Source organism: Aspergillus welwitschiae (assembly GCF_003344945.1).
Source record: "Aspergillus welwitschiae strain CBS 139.54b unplaced genomic scaffold BDQ94scaffold_8, whole genome shotgun sequence".
Lineage (NCBI taxonomy): Eukaryota > Fungi > Ascomycota > Eurotiomycetes > Eurotiales > Aspergillaceae > Aspergillus > Aspergillus welwitschiae.
In genome coordinates this window covers 601773-629570 of record NW_020798702.1, presented here as the reverse complement: position 1 = coordinate 629570, position 27798 = coordinate 601773, and the positions used below count along the sequence as shown (strand labels likewise).

The following is a 27798-nucleotide window of genomic DNA, read 5'->3' as shown; positions in this document are numbered from 1 at the left end:
GTAAATCCTTGACTCTTTGCACTGGCATTAATAATAAATGCACTAACCTAGTAATTATAATTAGCAGCTGAGCTCCGGTATTCTCAACTTCATCGTTGTACTTGACTCATATTAGATGGAAAATGCCTCGAATATCCTATTGATTAGATGAATGCGAGACTCGAGTAAGCTGTTGGAGAGAGGTTTCGACTTGGGAATTGCCTGTGCGATCGCTCACCCTTCCTTTAAAGCGCAATCACCCCAACTCACCCCCGGTCGCGAGGCCGAAAGCGGCCTCACCCGCACAGCACCACACACCGGAAGGTTAGCAAGCCCAGCACAACTCCAAAGAATACTAAGCTACCTGCTGATTGATCATAAGCTAATTACAATATTATCAAGAAAGACGGAATCAAATATACTATAATAACAGCTTTTTTATATACAGGATTGTCTGTAATAGCAGTGAGTAATCTACATAGCGTATCAAACAATCTGGTTATATAACTGAAGTCAGCTATAGTAAGTAGTCTTGGTAATATTCAAGTTTTATATTACACAGTATCAGAAAGCTTTGGCTGAGATCTATATATTAAAAATAAATAGTCTACATAGTACCAGTCAAGCCATTTCTTTAGTCAGATCCGGAAATCTACTGGTAAATATAGCAAGTAAATATTCACGGACTTTTCATATGATATTTGCATTTCTATTCACACTGCTCTCTATTTATGCTAGCACCGAAAATTTATATATTATAGTTAATATTTTATTTTTCAACATACCAAGTGCTTAGTCCCGGATCAGAAGCTACCAGAGTCTAAATCTCTTAATATTAAGATGAACCAAATCCTTATGTTATAAAAGTCTTTCAATATTATATACAAATCCGGGCACGACTAAAACAAAGATTAGTAAGGGGATCCTACCCGGAATAATAGAAGATACATCCCCTGACTGTCCAGATATAGTTGGTAATATCATTATTTAGTTAGCTGCTGAGTATACGAAGTAGCTAGGGGAGAGGTAAATCAGCTGTCTATAGAATATAGAGAAGCTCAGGAATAAAAGACAAGATCATGGAGATAGACAAGCTTAAAATAAGAATGGCGTTTTAGCCCTGTTGCTCATGGTCTACTACATATGGTCCATGCTACAAAACCTGTGAATTGTCTTCGTATATGTCCTTTTTGTGTCCATATCCGAATCCAGTAGATGGATAAGAATGATAATATTCAATTTAGCTACTCTCTGCCGGCTGTCACTCGGAGCTTGAAAGCATTTTGTTATGGACTGATGAATTTTGTAACTGATTGCATGATTCACTCTTTTGACTGCAATATCAGCGAGATGCGTTGCGACATTCCTGTTGGCGATGTAGATAGTGTCCGACTCAAAAGCACTGTCAGCTTATCGATCCTTGTTGGCTAATCTACGCTCTTATTTTGGTGCTCCTTATTTTACCAAACACAACGGGCAGAGAATATCTAGCTCTGAATATTATCAATCTCCATCTAACAAATTTGTATATGAAGACAATTGAACAACAACTTCGGCGTGCAGAAAGCGTCATTTTTTTCTAGCAGGGCACTGGGTCTTTCTCCACAGCAGTATCAACGCCACGCTAACACTCACCCAGCACAAATACCGCGTCAATGCTGACGTGTTAATTGCCGAGAACTATATCGCGGGCAAGCCGTCGCTCAGCCACTCCGGCTTCTGGGCCGAAGCCCCTTTCTTCGTTCACCGTCAGGTCCAGAGCTCATGGTTCGAGAGTCTTCGGTTGGCTTTCTCCGACGCGCGCTACATCTCCTTCAAGCGTGCAGACTCAATTTCCCCGCCGCTTTGATTCCCCGATTTCCATTATGAAATAGGCTACCATAGAGTCATTTTCGTTCTCTTGCACGAGCAGTATACCGCCCCAAATCGAAAAGCCAATCTCCGCTCAATAGCCAATAAAACCATTCGCGCAGCCTTCTGCATGGCAGCGGCATCATGAGATCAGCAAGGATCTGGATTCGGGGGTCACATAGGGCTATGGTTTCTTCTTGGATAATTCACCCGGACTGTACAACCGGGCAATTTTGGCTAAATCGAATCTACGCCAGTCCCTGCAGTGACTTGGCAGATTACCAAGATAGCGCCAATGCAGGTTGAGCGGGCCGTCCGGCCGTCACTAGGCCAATCCCGACAGACCCTTCGGATTCCATCAGATTCATCTGCCGAAATATATGGTTGCACGCAGCCTTCTTCAGGTATCCGTGATTATTCAGTGTGCTCTCCGCATCGATTTAGGGAGATGTCTCAGCGCCACCGACCAATGGCTTGTTTAGTGCTCTCGGCATCCGCTTATACTTACAACATTGGAGTGATGGTGACAGATGATATAATGCTGACGGAGCCCCTGTCCCAATCCAGAACGGAGTAATGCTTCATCTGGTAAGATTCCTTTGTCACTGAGGCCAGATCTATCTATGTTCAGAAACCAAGAATCGGAGTCAACATGGAAAAGACGGCGCTGCGTCCGAGGCCAACGCGGGATTACATCCGTGAACCAGAGGGAATGACAATATAAAGTCTGCTCGTCCTTCCAAGAACCAGGAGAATGGTTAGAGCAGTCCAAAAGAATTCGAGGTCTTTTTTATCGCCGTTGAGTATCTTCGTGTCAGGATGCACTATACATTGTCTCTCACATTGGCATTTCTGCCATTCGGAATCCAGGCTCAGCAAACCCTTTGGGGACAATGTGGTGGTCAGGGATATTCAGGAGCCACCAGTTGCGTGGCTGGCGCAACATGCGCAACTGTGAATGAATGTAAGGGTTCCTTCTGGGGATTTTGCTGATCGATAGCTGAGTGACCATGGCCATTAGACTATGCTCAGTGTACGCCAGCGGCAGGCACGGGCTCAGCCACTACCTTGAAGACAACTACGAGTAGTACCACCGCTGCAGTGACGACGACTACCACTACTCAAAGCCCTACCGGCTCTGCCTCGCCGACTACCACTGCCAGCGCTAGCGGCAACCCGTTCAGTGGGTACCAGCTCTACGTGAACCCATACTACTCATCGGAAGTCGCGTCTCTGGCCATTCCATCTCTCACTGGTTCTCTCTCCTCGCTCCAGGCGGCGGCAACCGCCGCAGCCAAGGTGCCTTCTTTTGTGTGGCTGTATGCTCCCTCATTCTACAATGTAATCTATAATAGCCTCTTGTTGACATTTGCCAGGGATACTGCCGCTAAAGTTCCAACCATGGGCGACTACCTGGCCGACATCCAATCCCAGAATGCTGCTGGAGCGAACCCCCCAATCGCCGGTCAATTTGTGGTATACGACCTCCCCGACCGCGACTGCGCCGCGCTCGCCAGCAACGGCGAGTATTCGATCGCGGACAATGGGGTTGAACACTACAAGTCCTACATTGATTCCATCCGCGAGATTCTTGTGCAGTATTCAGATGTTCATACCCTCCTGGTGATTGGTGAGTGTCTTCCCACTGGGTTCGGACATGGCCTACTGCATCTGAACGCTAAATGTCACCTCCCCCAACAGAGCCTGACAGTCTCGCCAACCTGGTGACAAACCTCAATGTGGCCAAATGTGCCAATGCTGAAAGTGCATACCTTGAATGTACGAATTATGCGTTGACTCAGCTCAATCTTCCCAACGTGGCCATGTATCTTGACGCCGGTAAGCTGCCTATCCATCATATCTACTTACTCTTCAAGTATCCACGGGGAGGGACCGCCGAGGCACCCTTTGCATTCAGCTTCCCTGGCAAATTTCCCCTTTACATACCCAGCCCAGTCGAAGATCCCTCCCCCCTCCGATTAAACCCTCTTGACAGAATCTGACCAAAGAACTTTAGGACACGCCGGCTGGCTCGGCTGGCCCGCAAATCAGCAACCCGCCGCCGACCTGTTTGCGAGCGTCTACAAAAATGCCAGTTCCCCCGCTGCGGTGCGCGGCCTGGCCACCAACGTTGCTAACTACAACGCCTGGACCATTTCTTCCTGCCCCTCCTACACCCAGGGAAACAGCGTCTGCGACGAGCAACAGTACATCAATGCGATTGCCCCGCTGCTACAGGCACAGGGCTTCGACGCCCACTTTGTCGTCGATACCGGTATGCGCAATTCCGCAACCCCCAGTAACCCTACACCCTGCCCCTGGCTAACATGTATCGCTAAATTCCAGGCCGCAACGGCAAACAGCCCACGGGCCAACAGGCCTGGGGTGACTGGTGCAATGTCATTGACACAGGCTTTGGCGAGCGCCCGACCACCGACACCGGCGATGCGCTCGTCGACGCCTTTGTCTGGGTGAAGCCGGGGGGCGAGAGCGATGGCACCTCCGATAGCTCGGCCACTCGATACGATGCCCACTGCGGGTATAGCGATGCCTTGCAGCCGGCGCCTGAGGCGGGAACTTGGTTCCAGGTATGTTTACCGATCAAGCTCGTTGGCTGAGAATGAATTGGATGATGGAACTGACGTGATTGTGCTCGTAGGCCTACTTCGTGCAGCTGCTCACCAACGCCAATCCAGCTTTCTAGAAATTCCGAGAAGGAAGGAGAGGTGCGCCGGCGGCGGACTTGGAAGGCTGGAGGAGCCATGGAAAGCATACCGCGATTGCTAGCGCCGTGATGAGTTGTATAGTCAGTCTCCGAACACCCTTCGCAGAATGTTTAATGCTGCATGTGGTGATTTCTGCAATACCAAACTAAGTAGGATATGGGAGCCATTCGAGTGCACGGGCTCGAGCATTGTTGAATATTCATTTCCGCGTGTAAAAGCAGCTGCTTAGATTCTGCTCTTGAATTTGCTGTGTATCTCTACCAAGTACTCCGTTGCTTTGCCTGGTTGTCTCCAAGATAGAGAGACGTAGCCTATGCTTCCTGAAGGAATATGTCCAAAGGAAGCATTACCCTAAGCCATGATGCAATTATCCGATAATAATATTCACTAGTGTTTCAATAACTTCTTATTATTAATCGAATAATGGATACTCATAACTTTTGATCCCTTTACTATCAATATTGGCTAAGAGTAGTACCAGTAAGTATCAATATATAGTCCGCCGGTGCTTGCTGCATGTTTCCACTCAGTTCAACACATTCATGACATATACAGCAAATTACAGCATCCTCAAGTTTCGTATTCTGGATTTACAATACAGAAAGGTTGTATTGGGAATAAAGATCCGCACAATGGTAAAGAAGCCTCACCCGCCAGCTCCCCCGGACATACTCACCTAGGTGTCTTTCGACCACGTTCCAGCCAAACACCATCACCGAGAAAACACTTTTTGCAATTTCCACTTGCACCATATAAGTCCCCTAATGTAATAGACAAGTACATACGACCACAGGGTGTGGAAAACAGGGCTTCCCGTCCGCTCAGCCGTACTTAAGCCACACGCCGGGAGGTTAGTAGTTGGGTGGGTGACCACCAGCGAATCCCTTCTGTTGTATGTTTTTGCATTTGTTTTTATCTATCTTCTTAATTCGCTGCAGGAAGTAGAAGGGGGTCAAAAACACCCAGTAGTGTAACGAGCAAGCGTGAGGTTTTTCGCTGGGTTGTGTGGATTCAAAAAAGAGCATCAAAAGCAGTAAACTTAAAGAAACCCCGTCAGGCCTATGTTTAAGCCCCTTGAAAGCGATGAGAGAGACTTACAAGCAAGTTATGCATCATTGGAGTATATAACGAGTGGATTTACTCATCTCCACTCTGACCCAGAAACTCAGGGAGTCTTGCAAACACATCCTCCCATTTCTCCTTACCGTTAATGAGAGACTCGATAGCAACGAAAACTTCCTCCTGAGAGGCGCGGACTTGTTTTGTACTATCGCGCTCCCGCAGCGTGATCGTTCCATCTTTCACAGAGTCGAAGTCGATCGTGATACCGAGCGGGATACCCAATTCGTCATTCCGGGCATACCTCTTTCCAATACTTGCAGAGGACTCATCAGCGCGACAAGATATGCCCAGCTCACGGAGATCCTCAGTGATTTTCTTTGTTAGGAGAACAAAGTCTTGGTGAGTGGAGAGCGGGACAATGAGAACTTTCGTGGGTGCCACCGAGATGGGAAAGGAAAGAACCTGGATGAAACACATTAGTTTCAGATGAAATGAAATAGAAAGGATGGTCCGGCTGAGCTTATAGGAAGGAGTGACATACACCACGCGCGGGATCGTTAGCACGATGCCAGTAAACATGCTCCAGCAGACTGTAGAAAATTCGCCCAATGCCGAATGATGGCTCGATAACATTGGGGATGTATTCGCGGACGTTTTCAATTCTCGTTCTTTTGACGATACTGATGAAGTCTTTGGAAATCTCAACACGTTCTGCCATCTCGGGGACAGTGACTGAAATGATACCTTTCTCTTCTAGAATCGTAGCCAGGGACTCCCGCTCAGATTGAGAGAGCGAGGTCAGCGCCGCTTCCACAGCTTTGGCGTTTTTCTTGAAGACTGGTCCCAGCTTGGGCTTGCTGATGTCGATTTGCCACTCTTCTACTCTCAGCGGCTCGCTCCGGGATTCACGGACGACAAGAGGCTCTTTTGTTTTCTTGGAGTGCACGGTCAAATCGTAGGCGCTGCGATCCGCACATCCGACACATTCAATCCAGCCGTAAGTGGTCTGGAGCTCGGCGTCCCAGCAGTCAGTAGCATAATGGGCCATCTCGTTTGCCATGTGTTGACGGAATCGGACTTTATTCGTGTCGACGCCGATCTTGAGCAGAAAGACGTAGATGCGGCCCAGGAAGTATCCCAGTGTCTCATTTTCTACCATCTTACTAGCCACTGCTTCTCCGATTGTAGTCTTCTGGAGAGTGGTCTTACCACCCAGCTGGGTTGCGCGATCGAGGAAGCTGAGTTGCAGATCTTTGACCAGGTCAAACTTAGGATGCTTCTTTCCACCTTCCGGATCGACGAAGTGCTCGATCTCAGCCATCAGGAATTCTCTCACGCGGAGCAGGCCAGAACGAGGGGAAATTTCATTGCGGAATGATTTTCCAATAGAAGCAGACGCAAATGGCATCGAGTTCTGGTTGTAGTCCAGAAGTTTCTTGAAGTTTAGGAACTGGCCTTGGGCTGTCTCTGGTCGGAGATATCCTGGGGAAGCACTGCTGGGCCCGATAGTTGTCTTGAACATGAGGTTGAAGGGGACGGGTGGTGATACCGGTGCGTCTCCATCAGGCTTCCGAATTTCATACTTCTTGATTAATGTGCCGAGCTCGGATCCATCGTAGTTATCGATCTAGGAAGCCCACGATAAGTAGTAGAAGGGAATGACAAACCCTTATCTGCTCATACCTTGGCAAGAACCTCCTCGTATTCCGCGACGACAGCATCTTCCAACTTCATCGCCTTGATGTCGCTCACACTGGGACCCTTCTTCTTCCTTTTCCCTTCACCATAAGCTTTGTCACCTTCAGAAGCAATGCCTCTGGCTACCTTATCACCCTTCAGTCTCGCCTCAAGAACCGTTTCAATAAGGTGGTCGGCCCGTAAGAAATCTCCCTTCTTCAAATCCTTGCACATCCAGTCCTCGAATTTATCGACATGACCACTAGTCTTGAATACTTCCTCAGGTGTTAGAATTGTGCAATCCAGTTCGAGCATATCTTCCTGAAGGACGAAGTGTTTCCGCCATAAGTCCACAATGTTCGACTGAAGCGCACACCCTGGAGGTCCATAATCGTAGAGGCCCCTACTATCGCCTTTAATGTTTCCAGAGGTTCGGTAAATTTCGAAAGATTCGGTATAGAAAAGTCGACGCTTCAAAAGTGACTCAAAAAGTGTACGGTCGAAAGGATCGCCGTTGCGGGTTGTGAGTTCAGCCATGGCGATGACTCTCGAGGAAGTAATGGGTGGTGAGAGAAGGAAACCCTTCCAGATGGATCGATGACTCGACGAAATAAAAGGCCCGCCGCCAGGCAGGGATTCAGGTGATGTGAATTGTCATTGGGCCAAACTCCGAAAGCGAGGGCCTCATACATGGCGGTCCGAGCGTTGTGCGGCTGCGGCTGCGACTGTTCAACATAGTAGGAAAGACACTTATAGGTACCAAATAAATGTTATTGTGTCTATAACAATTATCTTATCATATAGATAAGAGTAGACCCTCAAGTACACAATAATATACCTATTTAATAACACATAGGAACAAATTACATTACTTAATTCAGAGGCAATTTCCATACATTCGCGCTGCCCCGGTGATGGGGCTGATACTCAGATAAAGCCCAGTCATAGAAGGCATCTGTAATAGCAGAGTTCACTGTCATCTTCGAGCGCCGCATCTCCTTACCAGTATAATGGAACCTGCCGAGTAAGATACGGCGGCATTGCACCAGACAAGACATCAAAATCAATGTGGACGCACCGGAGAGATAATCTGAGTCGTCATTCGCCGCGCTCTTACCTGACCAGGATCTCACAGTGGATACTATCCTTGAAGATGCAGATGACTTGCCCTTCCCTATGCAGTGAGCCTCGCATGCGCCCCAAGGTTGCAAAGCCTAATTGGTAAAACTGGAGAAGATTGGTTCAGGGGCCATAGAAATTACCGATAAGCGGACGGCAAAGCTGTCATTGATGGCTTCCCAACGGCTTTCCATATGCTTGCTGTCCATATGCTTGCTGAAGGGATGCTGATCGAATTCCTGGGAGATCTGAATGTACCCCGGGTAGGGTGAATGGAAATACAGTAGCCAATGACATCCCTTAGAGGCGAAGACATAGTTTCTTTTACCGTCAATAGTTAGTAAAAGCGAGACAAGAATTTCTTGCACATTCCGCACCAAGCACCATCCTCCAAGTTGTCTTCCAAGTCCGACTCACGACGATGGTTAGGCCCATTGGTCTAGCAGTGCCAGAAATGTCCTTTGTAGGGCAGTGGCGATCAGAGGAAACTCACATCCTGCATAGCCAAGATTCAACGACACCCCAAGCCACACCCACTCGTTATTTAGCGTTGAATCTAGTGGTCAACCTTCATATTATAAGTCGGGCTTAGGATAAAGAAGCCAAAAAAAATGATTAAAAACATACAACAGAAGGTGTATGTCGGTGGTCACCGAGCGCCCCAGATTGGCCCGTCGCTGCTTTATTCAGTCCATTCAGTCATCTTCAGGTCGCTTTGGGGGCGCTGTCAGCGTCCTGAGCCGACCCCTCTAAAACGTGCTGCGCTACCGGGATGTGCTGACCGGGGCAGCCAGGCTGACCGGATATTATAAGACCTGTTCTTCTCTTTCACCAGTCGGAATCTGTATCTTCTTATCCTTCACATGTTCGCTCTTCTCTCTGTGCGCTGATGTATACTGCTAAGTATGGTGGTGAAAGGGGTACGCTCAAAAGTCTATCAGCAAGTCAACCTCGACGACCATGACAACTCAGAACGCAAATCCAGAGTACTGGGTCGGACCGAGAACCAGTATGATAGGACTTTAAGTCTTTTTGATGAGTTAGAAAACTTTCTCTTTCTAGGCATGTCTCCCACTTACGGAATCCAGCTTTCTTGAGCTACATCCCAAAGCCTCATATCCGCCCGATATACGAACTTACAAAGGATTTATGGAATTTGTGAGCAAAAATACACGAGGTCGGCTGGGAGTATTTCCTACACCTGAAACAATGGAGGGATTTCGCCGGCGGTTCGAGTCTGCACTCCGTCTACGTCGCGACTATGATATGCCGAATCATATATCCACAACAATTCGAGATTATATCGCGAATGATCTTAAAGAAACTGTCCCACTTTGCGAGGATGAAATGCCCAAAGACTCTGTATCGCCTAACGATCTCATGATTATTCTAACACACCTCTGGTGCCGTGATTTCAAAGAGTACCGCGGGAAATACCCTGACAGGTCGCGAGTCCAGCTTAGCGCCTCTTTGCTGTTATACTGTTTTACGTCAGCGAGGACTGGGGAGGTGCATGAATCTACAGCTCGTCGAGAACTGTCACGGAAGAAGACGAGCTTGAGTACCAGTCATGGTGGTGATGATGGTGATCTTGAAGCTCGTGTTCTAGCAGCATGTTATAAGGTATCTATTCCTCAGCAGAACTTTGTCTTATAGACTGACTCCCGAATAGCACTTTATACTTACTATTGAGTGGGTGGACGGTATCAAGATGCTCGTCCTCACATATTCCCGTGTCTATGTGAAAGGCTACTGGAAGAAAAAGAAATGGCAGCTCCCAATTCATGGGTTCTATGAAATATATAAAACGGAGATTCCTCTTTTTTTCAATCTCTTGACGTTCTTTCTCCCTATGGCATGCGCAGATCGCGCCTTCATGGATTATACGTCTGTCGGAGAGATCATGGATGCAGCTGAAAACATGCAGGGTGACAATGATGAGAAAATAATTGCTAAACTCGAATTCAGACCAGAGATGGAAGACATTCCCATCTTTCGGCCATACGATGAGCAGGCAGTTGAGGATTCTACTGGTCGGTCTCGCGGAGCGGATTCTTTTGGTAAAGAACTTGCAGAACTTGGACATCGTGCAGGCTATACAGAAAATATTACAGGGCGTGCCTGCCGCCGATGGGCACTAATGGAAGCTGGTAAGTAATCTATATGTATTCTCCATCCCTTACTAATGTTGGGCTTACACAGATAAAAGCCACTCTGAAACTGCAAGAATGAAGTTTGCAGGGCATGTCAATAAGGGTACTTTCGGCAGATCATATGCACACCCACTCTCTGAAGTAGATGGCCCGGCCACCTACCTTGGCATTCCCGGCCGTCATGAGCATATACAAAACCGGCGCAGCATGGGAATCCACAGGCACCCACAACTTTGGCAGTCGCTCCCCGCCAAGGCAGAGTTCGAGTTTCAGGAGCGACCGGATATCATTGAACTTGATCGACAGATGCAATGTCTCACTGACGAGCTGAGCAAGCTTCAAGGTCCTATTAGCAAGAAGGAAGTGCAGCTAGGGCAACATCGAATATACAACGAAAAGCAGAGGCTTTATATACAAGAACTCCGAACCTTACAGCGAGCACAGAGGAGAACGTCGGTTATACAGCCGACTGCTACATATGAACAGACACTTTTTTATTACACACGAAAGGTGATGCCAGAGCGCGATTTACTCGCTCAGCTTCTTCCCAGGAACGACTTCCTGCGAAGCCCCACAGGGAGAGCAGCTCTGGAAGCCCTTGAGGCTATATGTGCAGGTCGCAGTGCGAGTACCTACGGTGCAGGAATGCAATCTGTGAATGGGGAGTGTCTTTGTGGACGCTTGCTTACAGCGTAAGTATTTGCTCTGATATAAGTAATATCTACTAATAGCGTAGTCATCATCCTCACCGCCGTTGGTCCCATTTGTATGACTGTCATGAGAAGTACTTTCGCAAACGGAGCCCTGCGGATTTTGCACAGTGCTGTGTCACTTGTTGTCGCTGGTTCACAGAGCCTGAAGAGTGGACATCGCATTGCGAATACCACCTGGAAAGGCCCGATGAATTGCTCCGCTGTGACCTTATAATTTTTCGACATGCTCTGGCTAAAGCAGCATACTGCCCATTTTGCCTGGGAGATAGCAGCCTTAAGCCCCATGAGCGCATGCAACAGTTTCTTGATCGCAGCAAATGGAATAGTCACATTAACTCTCATCTTTCCTCTGAGGCACTATTTAACCGATATCATTGCCGGCACCCAGCCTGTTCCGAGGACCTAGCAAACCTGATGGAATTGAAATGGCATTTAGAGGATGTGCACTGTATCTTGCCCCTGCGAGGAAAGAAAAGGAAAGCTGATACAGAATGATTAGGATTTGTCACGGTGTGGGAGTTTGCAAAGTATGTGGCTATCTGAGGGACTGCCATTAGCTACCGCTTGCCAGTAGATCCCAGTGTTTTTACATCTCCATAAACTCTGTTGTATATAAAATGACATCACTTGCTTCCCCACTCTTAACTAAATATGCTTAGTATTTTACGGACAATCTATATAACAGATGCTGAAATAACGCTCATCCCTCCAGAATGAATGACCAAGTACTAAGGCATCCTATTTCTATAAGTTTATCATGTTGTCTGCATACTTGTATTACCCCATCTACTGTAGTCTTATCTTAGGTATGATATCCTGCTCATGTTGTCTGGCAATACGTCTGCAGACCTCGTACCAAACAACCCAGAAGCTCAGTGTCGAGGATGGTAAGTAGGTATACAAGATGATTGACAGATAATGGATACTAATCATACCCCTTACAGTCTGTCTTATAATGTCTTGGGTATGTGCCAGTTACTGTGAACTAGATTTCTTAGACTTATTCAAATGATGACAGGCTTTTATCATAACGACCCAAGTAATAATCTTATGTGGGGATGATAGATTTTATTTTCACTTTTAGCAGGGCTGACCAAGGAAAAAGGGGCATTAGACCACGCAGGTCTCGGGTGTCACATATGGTACCTGAATGAGAAGACTGTTAGTATATATCAGAAGGTATGTCATGAAAACCGACTATTATTCAAGGTAGATTTGAGGTTAACATTCCCAGCTTCTTCTCTCGGTATTCTGTTCATTTGTTTCCGGGATGTATCTGACCAGGCTTTCTCAACTAATCTTCCTATACCGGGTGATCATTATCTCAGACACCCAATGGCTCCGTACCGTCCTAGTAGCCGTTATAGTGCTGATAACTCTAGGATCATGCACTCTGGTTGCCTTTTTCGTCTTTGCTTGTCGGCCAATATCAAAATCTTGGAATATTGCACATCCAGGGAAATGCATTAACAAGGCTGCCATATTTGTATCAGTGGCAGTGTTCAATATCATTTCAGACTTCTGTCTAATTGGCCTACTTGTCCTGCTGATATGGAACATACAATTATCAAACTCCCATAGAAAGAAATTTTTCATTCTCTCCAGTTTGGCTTGTTTGTCGGCATACCCAAATTCCACTACTAGTGATATAGCTAAGGAATACAGGACATTCATCGCGAGTGCTGTCCGCTTACGATTTACTGTTCCTCTACTGCATTCCGAAGACCTGACATACAAAATGGCACCTGTGGCCTTATTAGTGTATGTTGGAGAATCTACCAAATATTTACGTCGCTAACCTTATTGCACTTAGTGGAATAGAAGCTAATGTGATTATTATCACTGTATGCTTTCCTGCAATAAGACAATCAATCCGGAGAACAGCATTGAGCACTTCCATGCGGTTTTGAATGTAAGGATAATAATGTTAATGGCCATGTTCAGTCCATGTAGTCAAGCTCTCGACTAAAAAGCTGTCCAGGTTCTTGTGATATTCGATCTATTGTGTAGCGCATCAGTGATACATCTCATGTAACGGGTTTATGGCATTACTGTACCATAGAGCGTGACTCCTGAGCATGTTCCGAGTCAAGTGTTTCTAGCTTTTCCGACGAAGCTAACGACTCTCCTGATGACCATTCGAATTGGTGACTCGTCTGGGGGTTGCATGGCGTTTGGAAATGCTTTTTACGCTTGCTGCTATAATCTGCAAGAGTTGAACCCGCATATACCTGATATGCATAGTTTGCAGGTTTCTCCTGGGGTAGTCTCAGCTTCTGCCTTTGTAACCTTTTCTTAGAGCCTATTCATAGTTAATTCTGTCTTCCGAAATGCAAAGTTCCTTGAAGAAAAGATTTACGGTGTCGGCGCTGGGCAAGACGGTTTTGCACTCGTCGTCTTAGAACGGGATCAGATATTTTTCTCCAGTCTTCCTCTGTCTCTATTGCGATATCCGAGAAATGCCCGACTCCGTGTCGACTTATAGTATTGTTGGACATGGTGACAGAAGATAATAGATATTTCACCGGGAATCTGCCCGCCGCAATCTCTAGAGGCCTATCCTCTAGAATATTTCAGGGAAGCAGACCTTGGAAATGGCAATCCATATATAATCACGTCTAGTTACAAGGTTCCAAATTGGTCTTGTCTACTGAACCATCGAATTCAATGACAAATGAGAAATTTTAGCGTAGAGGGGCGGTGGTGCCCATCATGAAACAGTTGCACTATAGCTTATTAACGACGCAAGCATCAGAATTTCCGGTTGAGCCGGCGCGCTGCTGAAGGTCCATTCTATTGTTATTTAGACCTGCAGGCCTTTATGCACATGGCAGTGTTTCGTTTATCTTTTTGCGTAACTGATCCTTGCTAACCATAATCGGATAATTCCAGAGATACGATAGAGCGGTCTACACTTCCCTCATATTCGAGTGTGTGCTGCTACTACACATACAGTTGCAGAAGCTGTATACCATAGAATCCAATTTCCATATTATCGCGCTGTGATCTGATTTACCAAAAATGGAGATAAGTGGCCTCGAGCAAGGCGTGACAGTACTGGATCACCGTTGCAAAATATTTACCAACATCTATTTCCCTCCACCCGCAGCCCGCCAAAGTCCTAACACTCCAGAGGTACCCTTCCCCCTTGAGTAGAAATAAATGAATAAAATAACAATAACTTAAATCAAGTGGACGGCCAAGGGCATGCACATGTCAGGGTCCCATTCACGTTTTCAATAAAGTCATCTGCTCCAGTCAGCATCCTACCGTAACCCGGGAACCAGGGCATGCATACTCATGAAAATGGGCTGGTATGTTTTCCCGGCAAACAAGCAGTCGTTGTATCCCACAATATCCGAGTTCCAGAACTCGCATCCCGATAACAATCTGTCCACATCAGCAACTGCTTGTATACTTGTGAACTGACTCACGCATTGTGCCAGCCTTCAAGTACAATATCACAGGATTTGATAGGCAATTCGCTTATGCTCCAGACTTTACTCTCAAAGTTATAACAGGTTGCGGACAATGTTCCCGACCCATCAAGCTCGGGATTTCGACAACTGGAACTGAAAGACCCGCAGGCAAGCGAGCCGACAACGGTACATGATAACATCCAAAGATAGAGAGCCATTGCTATGGTTGATCCAAAGATTTGAGGAAAGAAAAAGTACTATTGATTCACCACGGCTAGGAGCAAGGTATCGAAGGTTGGTGTGTAAATATCGATAAGGGTGGGGAGACAGTCGACGTATATATAGTACGTCATGGGACGACGAGGATTGTCGAGTGTGGTAAGGCAGTGCGAGCTCATCAACAGTCAGGTAATACTACCTGATACAGCCTGGTTGTGTTTTCAATAAGCGTCTAAACCATGGTCATATAGGCACATGATCTAGATAAAACACCTATTTATCTACTAAAGTTGGTATCCTATAACCGCTCGCAATACCGACCATTGTCTATATAGGGTAGTCAGATTTTGACCCATAATTGAACAGCAGGCCTACCTGAATAGAGAAGTCGATTTATAGGCTCCTTCTTCCTGGACGTAATCATACTCTTCTACTGAGGTACAAGTTACGCTTACAGGACTCAGGACCTTAGCTCCTCTACACGCCGATTGCTTTACGTATCAAGTCCGTCACCCTCGCATTCATTTCCTATTAATGTACAGTCCGCAGTCTGCTCTCTCTCTCTCTCTTAATAGTGTGCCACACGTATAGAAGTCTCATTTTCAAGGTCAACAAAAGCCATGTTTTGGGGCGATCGTTCAACAGTACTGTAGGTACAGGTCACCTATCTTACATCTGATTTCATCTAACGCTTTTTGCAAAGTGTCCGAGAAGGCAAGATACCTAATGAACAAGTCTTAATGTCCGCACACACTCTTGAGAAAATGAAGTTACAAGCAGATGAGCTTTCATGGCTTCAATATCGCGGACATGAACGACCTTTCGTGCCAGTTATAGATGAATCTATCCCATACAGATCTGTTTCAATAAGTCTGGCAGCGCGACAATATCTTGGGATGGATACTGATAAGAAAGCTCGCTTGATAAAGAAGCCTATTCCACTGGTAGGTGCTTATCCTCAGTAACAATTCATCAATCTTACGCCACCAGCATAGGCAGATGAGGTTTACCTGTGTCCAACGGGAACCACGGAAAACCTTAGCGGCAGATTACTCCATGATTTCGTCAATCCATACTTCAGCCGTTGTGCCAGGTTGCTGTATGTCCATGATCATATTATTATCTCCTCAGGCGCGTGTGATGTCGAGTTCAGAGTCCTTTCAATGAAACCTCTAGAATATGGCTATGTCACACAGAGGACAAATATTATACTCTCAGGACTGCGACCATACCGTGATCTCGATATGTTGGAGAGCCTGTCGGACTACGCACGAGAACTACAAAAAGAGCTTGATTACTTATATCCGTCTAACTATGCCAGTTCAATTGCTAGGATTTCCTTTCAATTTGGAAGATTTATTGATCAATTAGAAGCATTGGACCTTCCTCCAATGTATTGAATATGTAATATTGTGCATAATACAAAGCCTTCTCTATCGGACATCGTACCAATTGCTAGTTATTGTAATGGTACCAGGCCGTGGTTAAGTAGACATATCAATTCATCGCGGAGTGATGGAATTTTCTTCTGAAAACCAGCATTGATGGAGAAGTGAACAGCACAGATGTGAACGAGCTCGCATTACTCCCCAACTCATCTGTTGCAGTCTAGTCAGCTCACTGCCGCAAAAACAGACGTGCAAGGAAAAAGTTTCAATTGTTCTGTGGTCCTCTGGGATAAGAGCCTACACACTCCATTTATACTTGTCATTATGGGAATATATTGTAACATCTCATTGGCTCGCATTGGTAATATGAACAGTCCTCAGTACTATTCCGCACAATATATTCAATATCTGTCATTGGCCTTAGGATGGGATATCAGGCCATGTTGAATCTATTCAACTGAGCACGAAGTGCTTGGATTTCCTTTGCCTGCTCGCTTAGTTTTGTATTCATTCTAACTTCATTCCGGAGACTATTCAGGAGCTCTTCGACCATAGCCGCACCTGTATCATCGGGTGCTGCTCGGTCATCAAGCTGCAACGGAGGCTTATCTGCCTGTTGTTTTGGCTCAGCTGCCTGTGGCACTGTAGACTTAGAGTATCCCGCCAGATTCTTGCTGATGTGATTCGGAGCTGGTCTTCTATACTTCCGATAAAGATCTCGAACATCGTAGTCTGCATCAACGCCCCTTCGTATATCGCGATAGTTGGTTAATGTTACGAGATGGGGCTTAGACTGTTCTGGATTGCTTGTGTCCTTGACCCCAACCCAGGTAATATGTTTCGGTCCCTTGTGTTCGAAAACAGCCAATACCTTGTACTTTCGGCCGTTATCGGGATCGCGCTCGAGTCTTGTCATCTCAATGCGTCCTTCCGATGCCATATAGCTATCAACGCTGTCATGCCCGACTTTAGCCCCAGCCCGAAGTTCACCGATGGGGATTTTGTCGTTCTCCAAGACAGCGACCCTATAGCCGTTACCAATCTTCTGGATCCCACATATCAACTCATTATCCCTACTTCTTATCCGTGGCGGAGAAGAACTTGGCTGGGGATTGTGTGGACCAGGTATATCATAAGACCAGGTATCAGGATAGTGATTTTTGGTACACTGAACTTTTATTTCATCATTCACCGTCTCCACCTTCCTCCGAGCCTCAGTACTATTTGGATCTTGTTCAAGGCTCGGAAGCCAGTTTTGCATCGCTGAGTAGGAAGAACGCAATTTTTCTATATCAATAATAATAGAGTCCATGGTGCCATTTTTGTTCTCGTATTCTCCTACCCAGCTATTCAGTCTTTGAAGAGCTTTTAGAGCCTCCTCGTCTCCGGGTTGCTTCTTTAGCTTTTGTATGTGATCATCAGCGAGCTTGTGTAGGATTTCACGGCTGCACTCTGGGCTTTGATCGGGGAGTCGCCATGACTCCGGCCAATCAAACGCTCTTGCAGTGTCGGCCAATGACAACTGATACTGCTGATACACTTTCAACGCTTTTTCATCTCCGGCTTTGATCTCAGTTCCTAGGGCCTCTCTTTCTTTGGCGAGTTGTATGAGGTACGATGACAAAATAGTCAACCGTCCGGAGGATTGTGCCAGGTCAGGATGGTTTTCATAATACTGTGACAATTTTCCTTCCGCCTCTGACAGTCCCTTTTGTGCTGCCTCGTCCTTTGCGTGTTCAAAGAGTTTCAAAACATGGGGAGTCGCTTCCTGGTATATGGCTTTGACTTCATCTGGAGCATTTGCCTTCCTGATTTCCTTTTCAGGGCTCTTGGTTTCGGCGTCTGGTTCTTCATCATCAGATGAGGAACTGTCACCATCATCATCATATGCACTTGGATGCCATGAAGCTGATATATTCAACTCAGTACACTGGTCTTTGTCAAGGATATTCTCAGATGCTTCAACAAGCACTATTGCCTAGTCAGAGTAGATAGACTTAGACTGATATACTTGACCTACTCATAAATGCTGTTCGGGCCTTTCGTCCTCCATTGTTTTTGTCAGGATGAACAAGCAACGCCTTCTTCTTAAATGCTTTCTGAACAGCCGTTTTATCACGTGATCCCGAAATACCCAAAATTCGCTCATAGTCGTTCTCCTCGCCATCCAAGATCCTCTGAATTTCTTTGGATCTCTTCTGCTGAAGTTTGTCTGTCTGCAGAGGGCTTTCGGTTGGTCTCGCATTGTCAGTAGGCGGGCTTGATATCTGCTGGACTTTCGGAGTCACAGAAGGCACATGTTTAGCGTCGCTGGAAGAATGCGGTGCCTTGTCCGAAGAAACTGGGAGTGACAATGCATTCGCATTGTGGGCCTTTACATCATCCTTGGAGCCCTCCTCAGTATGAGCAGCATTGTCAGGCCTATTTGATGTATTCTGGCCTCTTGGAGCCTTGGAAGAGTTAGGATTGTCCGAAGAACTTGTCGCGATGTCCGTCGTCTCAGAATGATCATCCTCATAATAATCTGTCCTAGTCCTGACATCAGTAGCAGGAAGAGCAGGAGTATTGCTTTGGCTCATTGTGGGTATTGATCGAACTTAAACTGATAGATAGCCTGATAATAGATTGATTTATAGTATAAAAGCAGTTTTGGATACAGTTTGATAAAACGTTGCCGAGTCACAGTTTGTTCTGGGAGATTAGGCATATTTATACTTCTGCCAGCTGTGCGTAGTCAAAGATTTCAGTAATTGCCGTCAGCAGTGTCAGAGGTCTGAAACATACTATCTCCTGCTGAAACCATGTGATTATCAGGAAGCCCAACAAATGACGAGTTTTTCACTGACCACTGCTCAGTCTTAGAAAATGGTGTAATGGAGCTGAAGGCATTTAGTTTTCAAAAGTAATTTTGTCTACCTGCCTACTAATGCTAGGGCTGTTCGTGTTACCTTTTGACTCATCTACTGTACATATACTACTGTACTTGCCCTATACCAAATAGACGATTCCTGGAACACAACTTGCCTCCGATCTTCAAAGGTCAGTACTGGTGAGACATGAAAGTCTCGGAAGAATACTCATTTTAAAGGATACTCAACATGCTCGGAATGAAAACTACTTTACTGAGGCCATTTCTTTTTGTTAGGAACTTAAATTCATCTAAGCACGATTAGCTTCTATTATATGGCCTATATACATACACAACTGGCGGAATCATGCAAGTCGTATATGGTGTACCACGGCAATGAAAAGTAATTTGAAGTGACAGTACATGGTGGTGTAGCTTTTGCAGTCGATGATATTTGGTAGAGAGGTGTTCAAACCATTTAAATCCAGTACATATGACTACTGTGGCTTTCTTAGAGACTGTAACCTTTCTTTTCTTGTCTTGAATAGCTCGACCCTAGTCTTGGGTAACTGGCTTTCAGGCACCCATATCTGCATATGGTGCTTATTGCAAGTTCCGTATCTTTTAGTCTCAGTCGGGATCCCTTCTAGGTTTGCAATGAGATTGAGCTCATTTTCCCTCACCCAGATGCAGACTTGAAACTCTTCTCTGCGATTTCTCACGCGTAGATCATTGATGTACCATTGCCGTTTCGACGATAGACCTAGCATATAGCAAGACTTGATAGCTTCTGTATGGACTAGGTCGTTTGGCGTTACATTCAACTTCAGTCGTAACGGTCTCTGAGGCTCAGACCATCGTCGACAGTGTGTGGACATTCTGACCAGATTCTCATCTGCTGATTGCTGTGATATACTCTCAGTATCAGGAGTAGACAAGGCCCAAAAATCCCGGGCAACTAACCTCTGGGGTGTATACTTTTTAGGTTCAAAAGTTGTCTATACTGCTAGCGGGCGCTATTCCAACAAGCAGGATATAAGCAAATGGGACCTTCATATATAATACACCCCCTTCGGGGGGATATAGGGAAACATGAGACTCCCCTTATATGTTATCTTAAGGTAATGCTTACCATGACTTAAAGAGTTTACAAAGGCTTATCATATCAACCACGCAGTTATTAGGCTCGAAGCTAAACCCAGCAATATGAACATGACTTCCATGCTCTATTCATCTAGGCATTCAAATGTCTGTTCTGCTATATGCAGTCCGGAAATTACGGGGACAATGCACAATCATGCTTCAATGTGCATGGCTTCAAGTCATAGGTACAAAGAAACCTATGATAACCGGTCAATGGAACATATTTATTTACCCAGAAAACATCGGCTCAATACTTCCATAATGCCGACTTTATGCGTCGTAAGGATGATACTTATCGGGGTAATATTCATAATTATATTTTATATCATATTCACTTCGCCTGCATGATGGCGCTCCATGATGGACAATCACTCCCAGATGCAAGCTACTGGGACTATATAGGGACATCTGTAAACTAGTCAGGTTTTTACTAGGCTGTTTCATCATATCCCTGACAATATAATCTGAAAGAGCTTGGTAAATCAAGAAGCCAATTCTGCATTTAGTTGTATAATTTTCGGTAATACTATGAAACTGGGACACATTTATGCAAAAGGAGCGAAGCGAAACACAAAGTCTGAGGTGGACCATTGTTTTCATGCAGAAATTCCACGACGGCCTAATAGTGTTATGGAAGACCATACATTTCATAACCATAGATCAAGAAAGCAGTGAATGCCAGTGAATTACTCGGTGCGCCTTGATACTCTTGATTGAAGTGAAAGCCCTGCCGGATGGCGAACACATCAAACTCACGCCGGTGTACAAAAATACCCCGGATACAGTGATAGTAGTCAGGATCGCATAGACTACTTCTATCCTCGTTATCCGGAACCGGCCGTAGGTTCAGATGTTGTCCTGCTAATGAGATTCGTGATAATATGAGTCTTCTTAGAGATAGCGATTCCTGAAAGTACTGGAAAAGTGGGCTCCATGATCCAGAGGTCAGATCCACCTTCTCTAAATGCAGCTCTCTAACACCTTGGTGATTCTGCAAGAATTGTAACAACGAACTTGAAGTTGTATATATTCCCAGCAGCGTAAGCTTACTGAGTAGTGGAAGACGGACGGTATCGGCGATTGTATCAAAAAATCGGTGGTAAGAACTGGCATCTCCTCTAACGGTACGACGTAGACCGAGGACCAATGATTCCAGGTTTGGCATATTTTGCAAAAGACGGGCGACACCATCTAGGCCGTCGGTCAATACTGGATTGGAATCAATCCGCATGGAAAGATCAAGTGCAAGGCATCTTATTGACTGGCCTGTCGATAATGAACATCCTCTTGTATCAAGGTTATCCATGTTAGCAGTTATCTCATTGCAAGGTACTGCGCAGCGAATAGTTTCACGGTAGATAGTCAGATTGTTCATCACAATGCTGCTCTGAGATAGGGCCAACATGACTATGTGGTATATCTGACTTGCTTTAGCCCAGATTATTTGCCAATCACCCTGGGTTCTGAAAGTGTCTGGATGGGGTGCGGTTATAGCGGTAGCCTCCAAAGCAATGGTATCTAACTGCCCAATGTGGTTGAGAATAGCTGCCAGACTCCTTGCTGTATTGTCTTCATCTGCAATTTCAGATGCCGAAGATCGGGCTTCCAGCCATTCTAGATCCAACTTTGCTTGCTTCAGCTCATCTTGAGAACAGTCCCTAGCAGCCAGGTGCGGGATACGTGCTCGGTCTTCACATCGCCTCGTGCGGAGAACTCTCTTTAGAAGCGACGGATCATAGACTTCCGCTATGATAGTCAGCTTTCTGATAGCTCGAGACAGGATAGGATGGCGGGCAAGTGGTATCAAAGACCGGAGGCTTTCGGTAGTTAGATTTGTGACTTGATGGTGAAAAAAGGACTTAAAGTATGGTCCTAAACATAAATCTCTCCAGGCCCTGTTGGTTAGGCGTAATGACTTGATGCTCTTCAGATCAAGATATCCAACAATTGTATCAACTACAATCACTGGAGGGGATGAAAACACATTTTTGGATGAGGGCATGCTGGCTATGGATAGACTGTTGCTGTTAGCACGTGTCATTTCATTCGACGTCCGTCCAGAGTAGTTATCCTTGGTGTTGAGGAAGAGAGCTCTCATCACACTTACAATATGAAATTCGTTGTAATATATTTGATGGACTGCTGAAGAATCGGATATGGATCCGATAGATCTCCAAAGACTTAGAAGCGCTTTGAATATCTAGAAAGATTACGGAAAGATTCTGGAGGATGGCAAAGACATGGAACCTTGAAGAACTTGATAGTGGGCAAGTTTGCTAACTTAAGGGAGCATCAGCCCTGGCTAACCTTGCATACTCATAGAGATTCTCAGATCCTTATAAAGATTTAGGCCGATTTTCTTGGCGGAAGGACAGTGACGGTAGGATAAGCTATGAATCAAGATTGCAGATTGCTTGCTTGAGTAAGTACTCAGTATACAGTATATTGAGCTTCTTTTTCCTGGTAAAAAAAAAAAAAAAAAAAAAAAAAAAAAAAAAAAAAAAAAAAAAAGAAATTCCCTTGGCATCGGACAAGAGCCTATAACGAGGCTCTTCGGTGATGGTGGTGCCGACAGCCTCTCTTTCAACTAAGGTTTTAGACATAATGTAGACGTCTAGCCATGATACGTTATCTTGGAATGATGATAGCAGTAATTGGGCTGCTGGACATCTTGTTTTATCGATTCACGTGGGCTGTGTGCGAACAAGTGAAATATTTAAATGCAGGAGCTCTCGGCAAGGTATGAGACTGAGTATAATTGTCAAACTGATGGATCATACATCAGTTTCCATAGCCTTGATATCAAACATGTTTTCTGGCACCATTACACCGCCAGTAGTGAGCGGGACCTCTATTACCTACGACACAACATCAGTTTCAACCGGTTACATTCGCCAGACAGCAACGCCTTCAATTACAAATATCACGAGCAATGATGCAGAGATCGGCAAGCTGGTAATTCTGCTAAAAGCCGTCGGTCTCCTGACAGTAGCAGTGGGTATACAACTGCTGCATCTTATATGAGTATACGAGCGTACATGATATTCCTTGTTTCGGAATAAGCGCGTGATAGTGGAATACTGATAGTGTCACCAGAAGATCATGTACAAGCCCCCACACCCGTCAGCCGGTTCTAATATCCCGTTGCCGCAGTGGACAATACCAAATTCTTGAATCTCAAGCTGCCTTACACCATCAGTCCAGACTGCACCTCCTTTTGCCGACTGTCGTAAGCAGAAAATCCACTGCGATGACACGATTTCGTATATGTCGCGCTCAAGTTGGAGGATGGCAGGTGACAGAAATGGATCCTATCACATGTCAGTATTAAACATAGCGGCAGTGCAGCTACGCACCTTTAGTATATCTCGCATGAGGGAGAGCAAATGATGTACGTCAAGTGAAGTGTCTTCTTCCATCTTGTAAGGAATACCCTCTTCAAACGCCCCTGTCGAGTCGCAGAGGATACAAATATTATTAACCACACCCGTTATGTCCGGTACGGGTTCAGAAACAGTAATGACGGACATCTCTGCTTTCCTGTAGTCCCGAGAAGGAGGGATTGTTTGAGATGGAGTTAAAAGCTTTATTTCGACTGTTAAGCCTAGTAGATTAAATAGTAGTTGTAGTGGTCTCATGTCAGATCCTGAGCTTTCTACCGCACTATATATACCACTGGCATATCAGCTGTCCGGTGCTATCTAATATGGAATACGTACATTAATGGCGCGGGAGTGCATAGTGATGTTTAGTTCGGAAGTATAAAGTGTGTTTGTGATCAATTCTGACAGGAAGATGAATAAGCTAGATACAAGGCGCGTGGAGCAGAAGACCTAGAATCAAAATAATCCAAAGTATCAGACAATTAATTGAACAACTAATAATAAAGCATATTCAAGTATAGGACATGTACAAATGTTCAATTTCCATCAATGCTTGAGGTACGAGATCAACATAACTGGTTCGATGTTCATTAGGTTCAACCCGAGACCTTTTGCAAGATGCCAATAAAAAAGTCCGACGTAAGTGGCTCTTGTGTGATCTGCTCAGGAGACAGTTTCTCAATGCGATAGTAGGCCCCCGGGTCTTTCATATATAGCAGATCAGTGGAAAGTTCGTCACATGCAGTGTGAAGTATTTTGGACCTAAGATCAGTGTAGAGCTCTCCTAAGATCTTACACTCTCGTAATGAAAGATCTCGGTAAGAAGTAGCATTCAACTTTCGATGCCAGCGAGGTGGTCCGATATTGACGACACGCGGAAGAAGACATAAGATATTTGGGTCGTTGTTTCCAACATGCTCAACAAGATGACACCAGTAAATGGCTTTCTTATCTTTCAGAATAGTCATGATTCTCTCACGTGTGACAGTCTTATGATGCGGTTTCTCACTAAGGATCAGATCCGCGAGCATTTCATGACTTCCAGAGTGGTCTCTCCTCAACCTTTGTAGCTTCCAGCTACCCAGACGGAGGCCAATGGTAGAAAGTGCCTGACTCTTTTGATGCAAACAGTAGGCATCAAATGTGCCCCAAGGTGTCTCGGAAAAGTTGGGACTTGTCGATGCAAGCTGCTCCCTTATATGCCGTAAGCACTCTTGGAGTGAAATCAGGACATCGGGCGAGCCGATGTTCATAGCAAGTTGCATCAACTCACTGGCACGGTCCATGCCAATGGGCATCTGGTTATTGTCCTTGCGCGCTGCAATTTCACCAATCTTGTCCCACAGCGTGGTGCGGAAGCCATGATGCTCACCAAATCCTTTCCAGAATGCCTCAAGGGAGACGGGTGTGCCATCAGGGGTTGGTAAATTTCCTGGCAAACCCAGTCGAAGCAGACCATAACTGCTCTGAGCTGCCTTAAAATCATGCAGGACCTCGCGGGCGAGTCTCAACCGGTAATCGGCAGGCACAGGTTCCTGGGCATCCATCCACTTCGTTCTCCGGCGGGTGACCCAGAGCAGCCAAGACCCGTCGGCGCATTCCGTGGGTATTGCTTGGTGCTGAATATTCCATTGCGGTGTTCTCCTCCTTTCCAGATGCAGTAGCTGAGTGACTTGCTCCTTGATTCTAGGGCAAATTCCGCAGTGATCGTGATCTTCCGGAGGTGTGGTATTTCCACCTATATAATGAATCAATATTTCTGCCTGGCACTGGATCTCCAAAAGTGAGTAGCCAGGATCGTCAACCATCAACAATATGCGCTGTGGACATTGTCGCAACTCTTTAAGCTCGATCCATCTCCCAGTCCATGTTTCAGGAGCGGTCTGTACCGCTGCCAGCTTGCATGCGAAGTAGTCCACTGTTGCTGCCCCGACCGGCTTGTCAGCGCATACCAACTCCCGGAGAAGAGTTTGGACGAATCCACCGTCAAAGGTAGACCAAGTAGTTGGAAATATATCCGACTTGGAGATGTGATCCAGTATCTGAGACCGATCACCCTCATTCTCTAGGTCAAAGGCAATATCATTCAGGTTTGCCGCAAGCCTGATTGAGCTTGGAGTAGCAGAAGTGGACAGATCTGTAGAGAGCCCCATAATCTCGGGAACATCATGCAAATCAGGTGTGGCAGATGTCGGCCCATTCAAGTTTTCGGAATGGGTATTGTTCATGCTAGCAACGGGGGTCTCCAAGCCTATAGGCATCTCAGGGTGGGCCACAGTATTGGACCCCGCCAACCATTCCTCCCATGAACCGGGTGAGGTGGGCGGACGTAAGTCCAAGTTCATATTCGGGCCCGACTGAGGAGTTAACTGTGGTACGAACAAATGATCATCCCCGGGTGTGAATGAGTTCAAGACCGTATCTCCCATATTGTCGACCATCTCCATCAATGTCCCGAAATCCTGAAGTTGAGACCCTTCAGGCACCGGCCCTTGGGGTACCAGGTCCAAATCATTGTTTGGCATGCCCCCCAAAAAGTCTTCAGGAAAGATAGCCGCAAGGTGGCTAGGTGATATAGACATGTCGAGACCATCTATTTCCGCGGGGCCCGTCTGAAGACTATCCAACTGATTCAGAGCGCTCTCGGCACCCGCGGTAGTATCCTTCGCGCCATCTTCTCCCCTGGACGATAGACGCTTGGGCGACGGCATCAAGGCATAATGGTAACTGGTTGAGGCGATCGAGTGAGATGGCGACAAACCGTCCTCATGAGGGCGAAGCAGGCTAGCGACATATTGAATAATCTGGCGAATGTTCGTTCGATCAAGCCTTCCAGGTGCTGATGTCTGTAAGACCGGCCAAACAACATTAATCAGCTCAACCTGTAGACCATTTAGTCTGAGAATCGCTCAATGCGGCTTAACTGTTACCAAGGATTTGGTCACATCCTCCCGACTTCCCCCGTCTTCCTTCCATTTGTCCAGAGCCATGTTAACTGCCCGCTGCGGTTAGATTAGCATTTATACGAGCATAGTGCGCACCTATGACTGACCGTTTTGGCTTCGATCTCTTTCTTCAGTTCAGCCTGCATCTTCTGGTAAGTGATTTAGGTCTTGTTTCAATAAGGAGGGCCAACCTGATATTTCTAAGCTCGACCTGAACCAACAGTCGTATCTGTCGAACGGGATAAGGTGAATGGCCAGGGGAAATCCAATCGCCACAGTGTTGCTGACCCAGAGGTATGGTTCAGCACAGAAAACCTGACTAACCCCTGTCAACCCCCTTCCATAGCGCCAACTCTCCCATTGGTATTTTCCCTATCGACCAGGTCTCCTACCGTTCTGGTTTGAAGGTGCCGTGTCCGATGACACTGATCTAATATATGCAGTATCAGCACCTTCGGTTGTCATATATATCACCTCCCAGTGACCTTTGGCATCCAGGGAATTTTAGTACAAAAGCCTCAAAGCCAACACTAATGTTGACAATGGGCTCAAAGAGAAGCGGACCAGTGAGTTGATATTGTGTGACGTGCTCAGATACAGGATCAGTCTAATGCCTGTCAGTTCCCAAACATGACCAGCCCCATACCGTCTCGAGACCAAGACCCTTGGCTCGTCCAACTGACCGAACAAATGTATTCCTACTGGGCCGACTGCCAGAATCTCCGCAATTATACCCATCTACTGCAAGCGCAGCTTGATTGCAGCCACAGGGAAATGGCGAGATGCCATCAAAACTATATTTTGGAATGCAACAAGCGTGCTCAGGCTGTGTCTGACCTGATGCAGTTACAGGATCAATTTCGACGTCTTAGTGAAATGCTGTCTAAAGGAGCGGAAAACTTAGCAGGCCCCGTTGATCTTTTTTTGGAATTGGAGAGCAGGAGTCGGTCGCTCAAGCAGGCGGAGATTAGGATCAGCCAGCGGGCACGCGCTTTGCAAACAGCTTGCCAGGATCTGGAGAACAGTTTTCCGAAGTGATAAAGATCTCCAATCAGAGAGCATGAGCATTCCCAGGAGTCTTTGAACAGAAAGTTCTAGGCCTATCGATTCTTCCTGAACTCCATCGGGGACCCATAATAATCTAGGACACGGGACAGGGGGAAGAAATAAAAA

The 27798-nt window shown here is 46.0% G+C and overlaps 9 protein-coding genes across 9 annotated transcripts; 4 read left to right on the top strand and 5 right to left on the bottom strand.

Moving 5' to 3' along the window:
- Positions 1–2649: 2649 nt before the first annotated feature.
- BDQ94DRAFT_168215 (putative 1,4-beta-D-glucan cellobiohydrolase C) lies at positions 2650–4534 on the top strand (the record flags this gene model as incomplete). The annotated part of the gene is made up of 7 exons (XM_026770993.1): positions 2650–2794; positions 2852–3149; positions 3207–3460; positions 3532–3669; positions 3848–4105; positions 4177–4418; positions 4490–4534. The coding sequence occupies 7 exons, from the start codon at positions 2650–2652 to the stop codon at positions 4532–4534; spliced, it is 1380 nt and encodes a 459-aa protein (XP_026628915.1).
- A 1159-nt stretch (positions 4535–5693) lies between these two features.
- On the bottom strand, positions 5694–7832 carry BDQ94DRAFT_158068 (glycyl-tRNA synthetase; the record flags this gene model as incomplete). The annotated part of the gene is made up of 3 exons (XM_026768871.1): positions 5694–6080; positions 6160–7245; positions 7302–7832. 3 exons carry the CDS (start codon positions 7830–7832, stop codon positions 5694–5696), a joined length of 2004 nt encoding a protein of 667 aa, XP_026628914.1.
- A 1791-nt stretch (positions 7833–9623) lies between these two features.
- On the top strand, positions 9624–11775 carry BDQ94DRAFT_158067 (uncharacterized protein; the record flags this gene model as incomplete). Its single annotated transcript, XM_026768870.1, has 4 exons — positions 9624–10037; positions 10087–10564; positions 10617–11259; positions 11304–11775. The coding sequence occupies 4 exons, from the start codon at positions 9624–9626 to the stop codon at positions 11773–11775; spliced, it is 2007 nt and encodes a 668-aa protein (XP_026628913.1).
- A 262-nt stretch (positions 11776–12037) lies between these two features.
- BDQ94DRAFT_185905 (uncharacterized protein) lies at positions 12038–13190 on the top strand (the record flags this gene model as incomplete). The annotated part of the gene is made up of 6 exons (XM_026775006.1): positions 12038–12167; positions 12225–12244; positions 12299–12332; positions 12386–12459; positions 12515–13041; positions 13094–13190. The coding sequence occupies 6 exons, from the start codon at positions 12038–12040 to the stop codon at positions 13188–13190; spliced, it is 882 nt and encodes a 293-aa protein (XP_026628912.1).
- A 17-nt stretch (positions 13191–13207) lies between these two features.
- Positions 13208–13778, bottom strand: BDQ94DRAFT_168212 (uncharacterized protein; the record flags this gene model as incomplete). The annotated part of the gene is made up of 3 exons (XM_026770992.1): positions 13208–13279; positions 13338–13582; positions 13640–13778. The coding sequence occupies 3 exons, from the start codon at positions 13776–13778 to the stop codon at positions 13208–13210; spliced, it is 456 nt and encodes a 151-aa protein (XP_026628911.1).
- Positions 13779–16739: 2961 nt separating this feature from the next.
- Positions 16740–18885, bottom strand: BDQ94DRAFT_158065 (uncharacterized protein; the record flags this gene model as incomplete). The annotated part of the gene is made up of 2 exons (XM_026768869.1): positions 16740–18277; positions 18327–18885. 2 exons carry the CDS (start codon positions 18883–18885, stop codon positions 16740–16742), a joined length of 2097 nt encoding a protein of 698 aa, XP_026628910.1.
- A 1682-nt stretch (positions 18886–20567) lies between these two features.
- BDQ94DRAFT_158064 (uncharacterized protein) lies at positions 20568–23827 on the bottom strand (the record flags this gene model as incomplete). Its single annotated transcript, XM_026768868.1, has 5 exons — positions 20568–20727; positions 20942–22497; positions 23078–23155; positions 23489–23608; positions 23654–23827. 5 exons carry the CDS (start codon positions 23825–23827, stop codon positions 20568–20570), a joined length of 2088 nt encoding a protein of 695 aa, XP_026628909.1.
- Positions 23828–24276: 449 nt separating this feature from the next.
- BDQ94DRAFT_185904 (uncharacterized protein) lies at positions 24277–26771 on the bottom strand (the record flags this gene model as incomplete). The annotated part of the gene is made up of 3 exons (XM_026775005.1): positions 24277–26562; positions 26611–26682; positions 26733–26771. The coding sequence occupies 3 exons, from the start codon at positions 26769–26771 to the stop codon at positions 24277–24279; spliced, it is 2397 nt and encodes a 798-aa protein (XP_026628908.1).
- A 168-nt stretch (positions 26772–26939) lies between these two features.
- BDQ94DRAFT_185902 (uncharacterized protein) lies at positions 26940–27762 on the top strand (the record flags this gene model as incomplete). Its single annotated transcript, XM_026775004.1, has 2 exons — positions 26940–27609; positions 27724–27762. Exons 1-2 carry the CDS (start codon positions 27256–27258, stop codon positions 27760–27762), a joined length of 393 nt encoding a protein of 130 aa, XP_026628907.1. The 5' UTR covers positions 26940–27255.
- Positions 27763–27798: the final 36 nt, after the last annotated feature.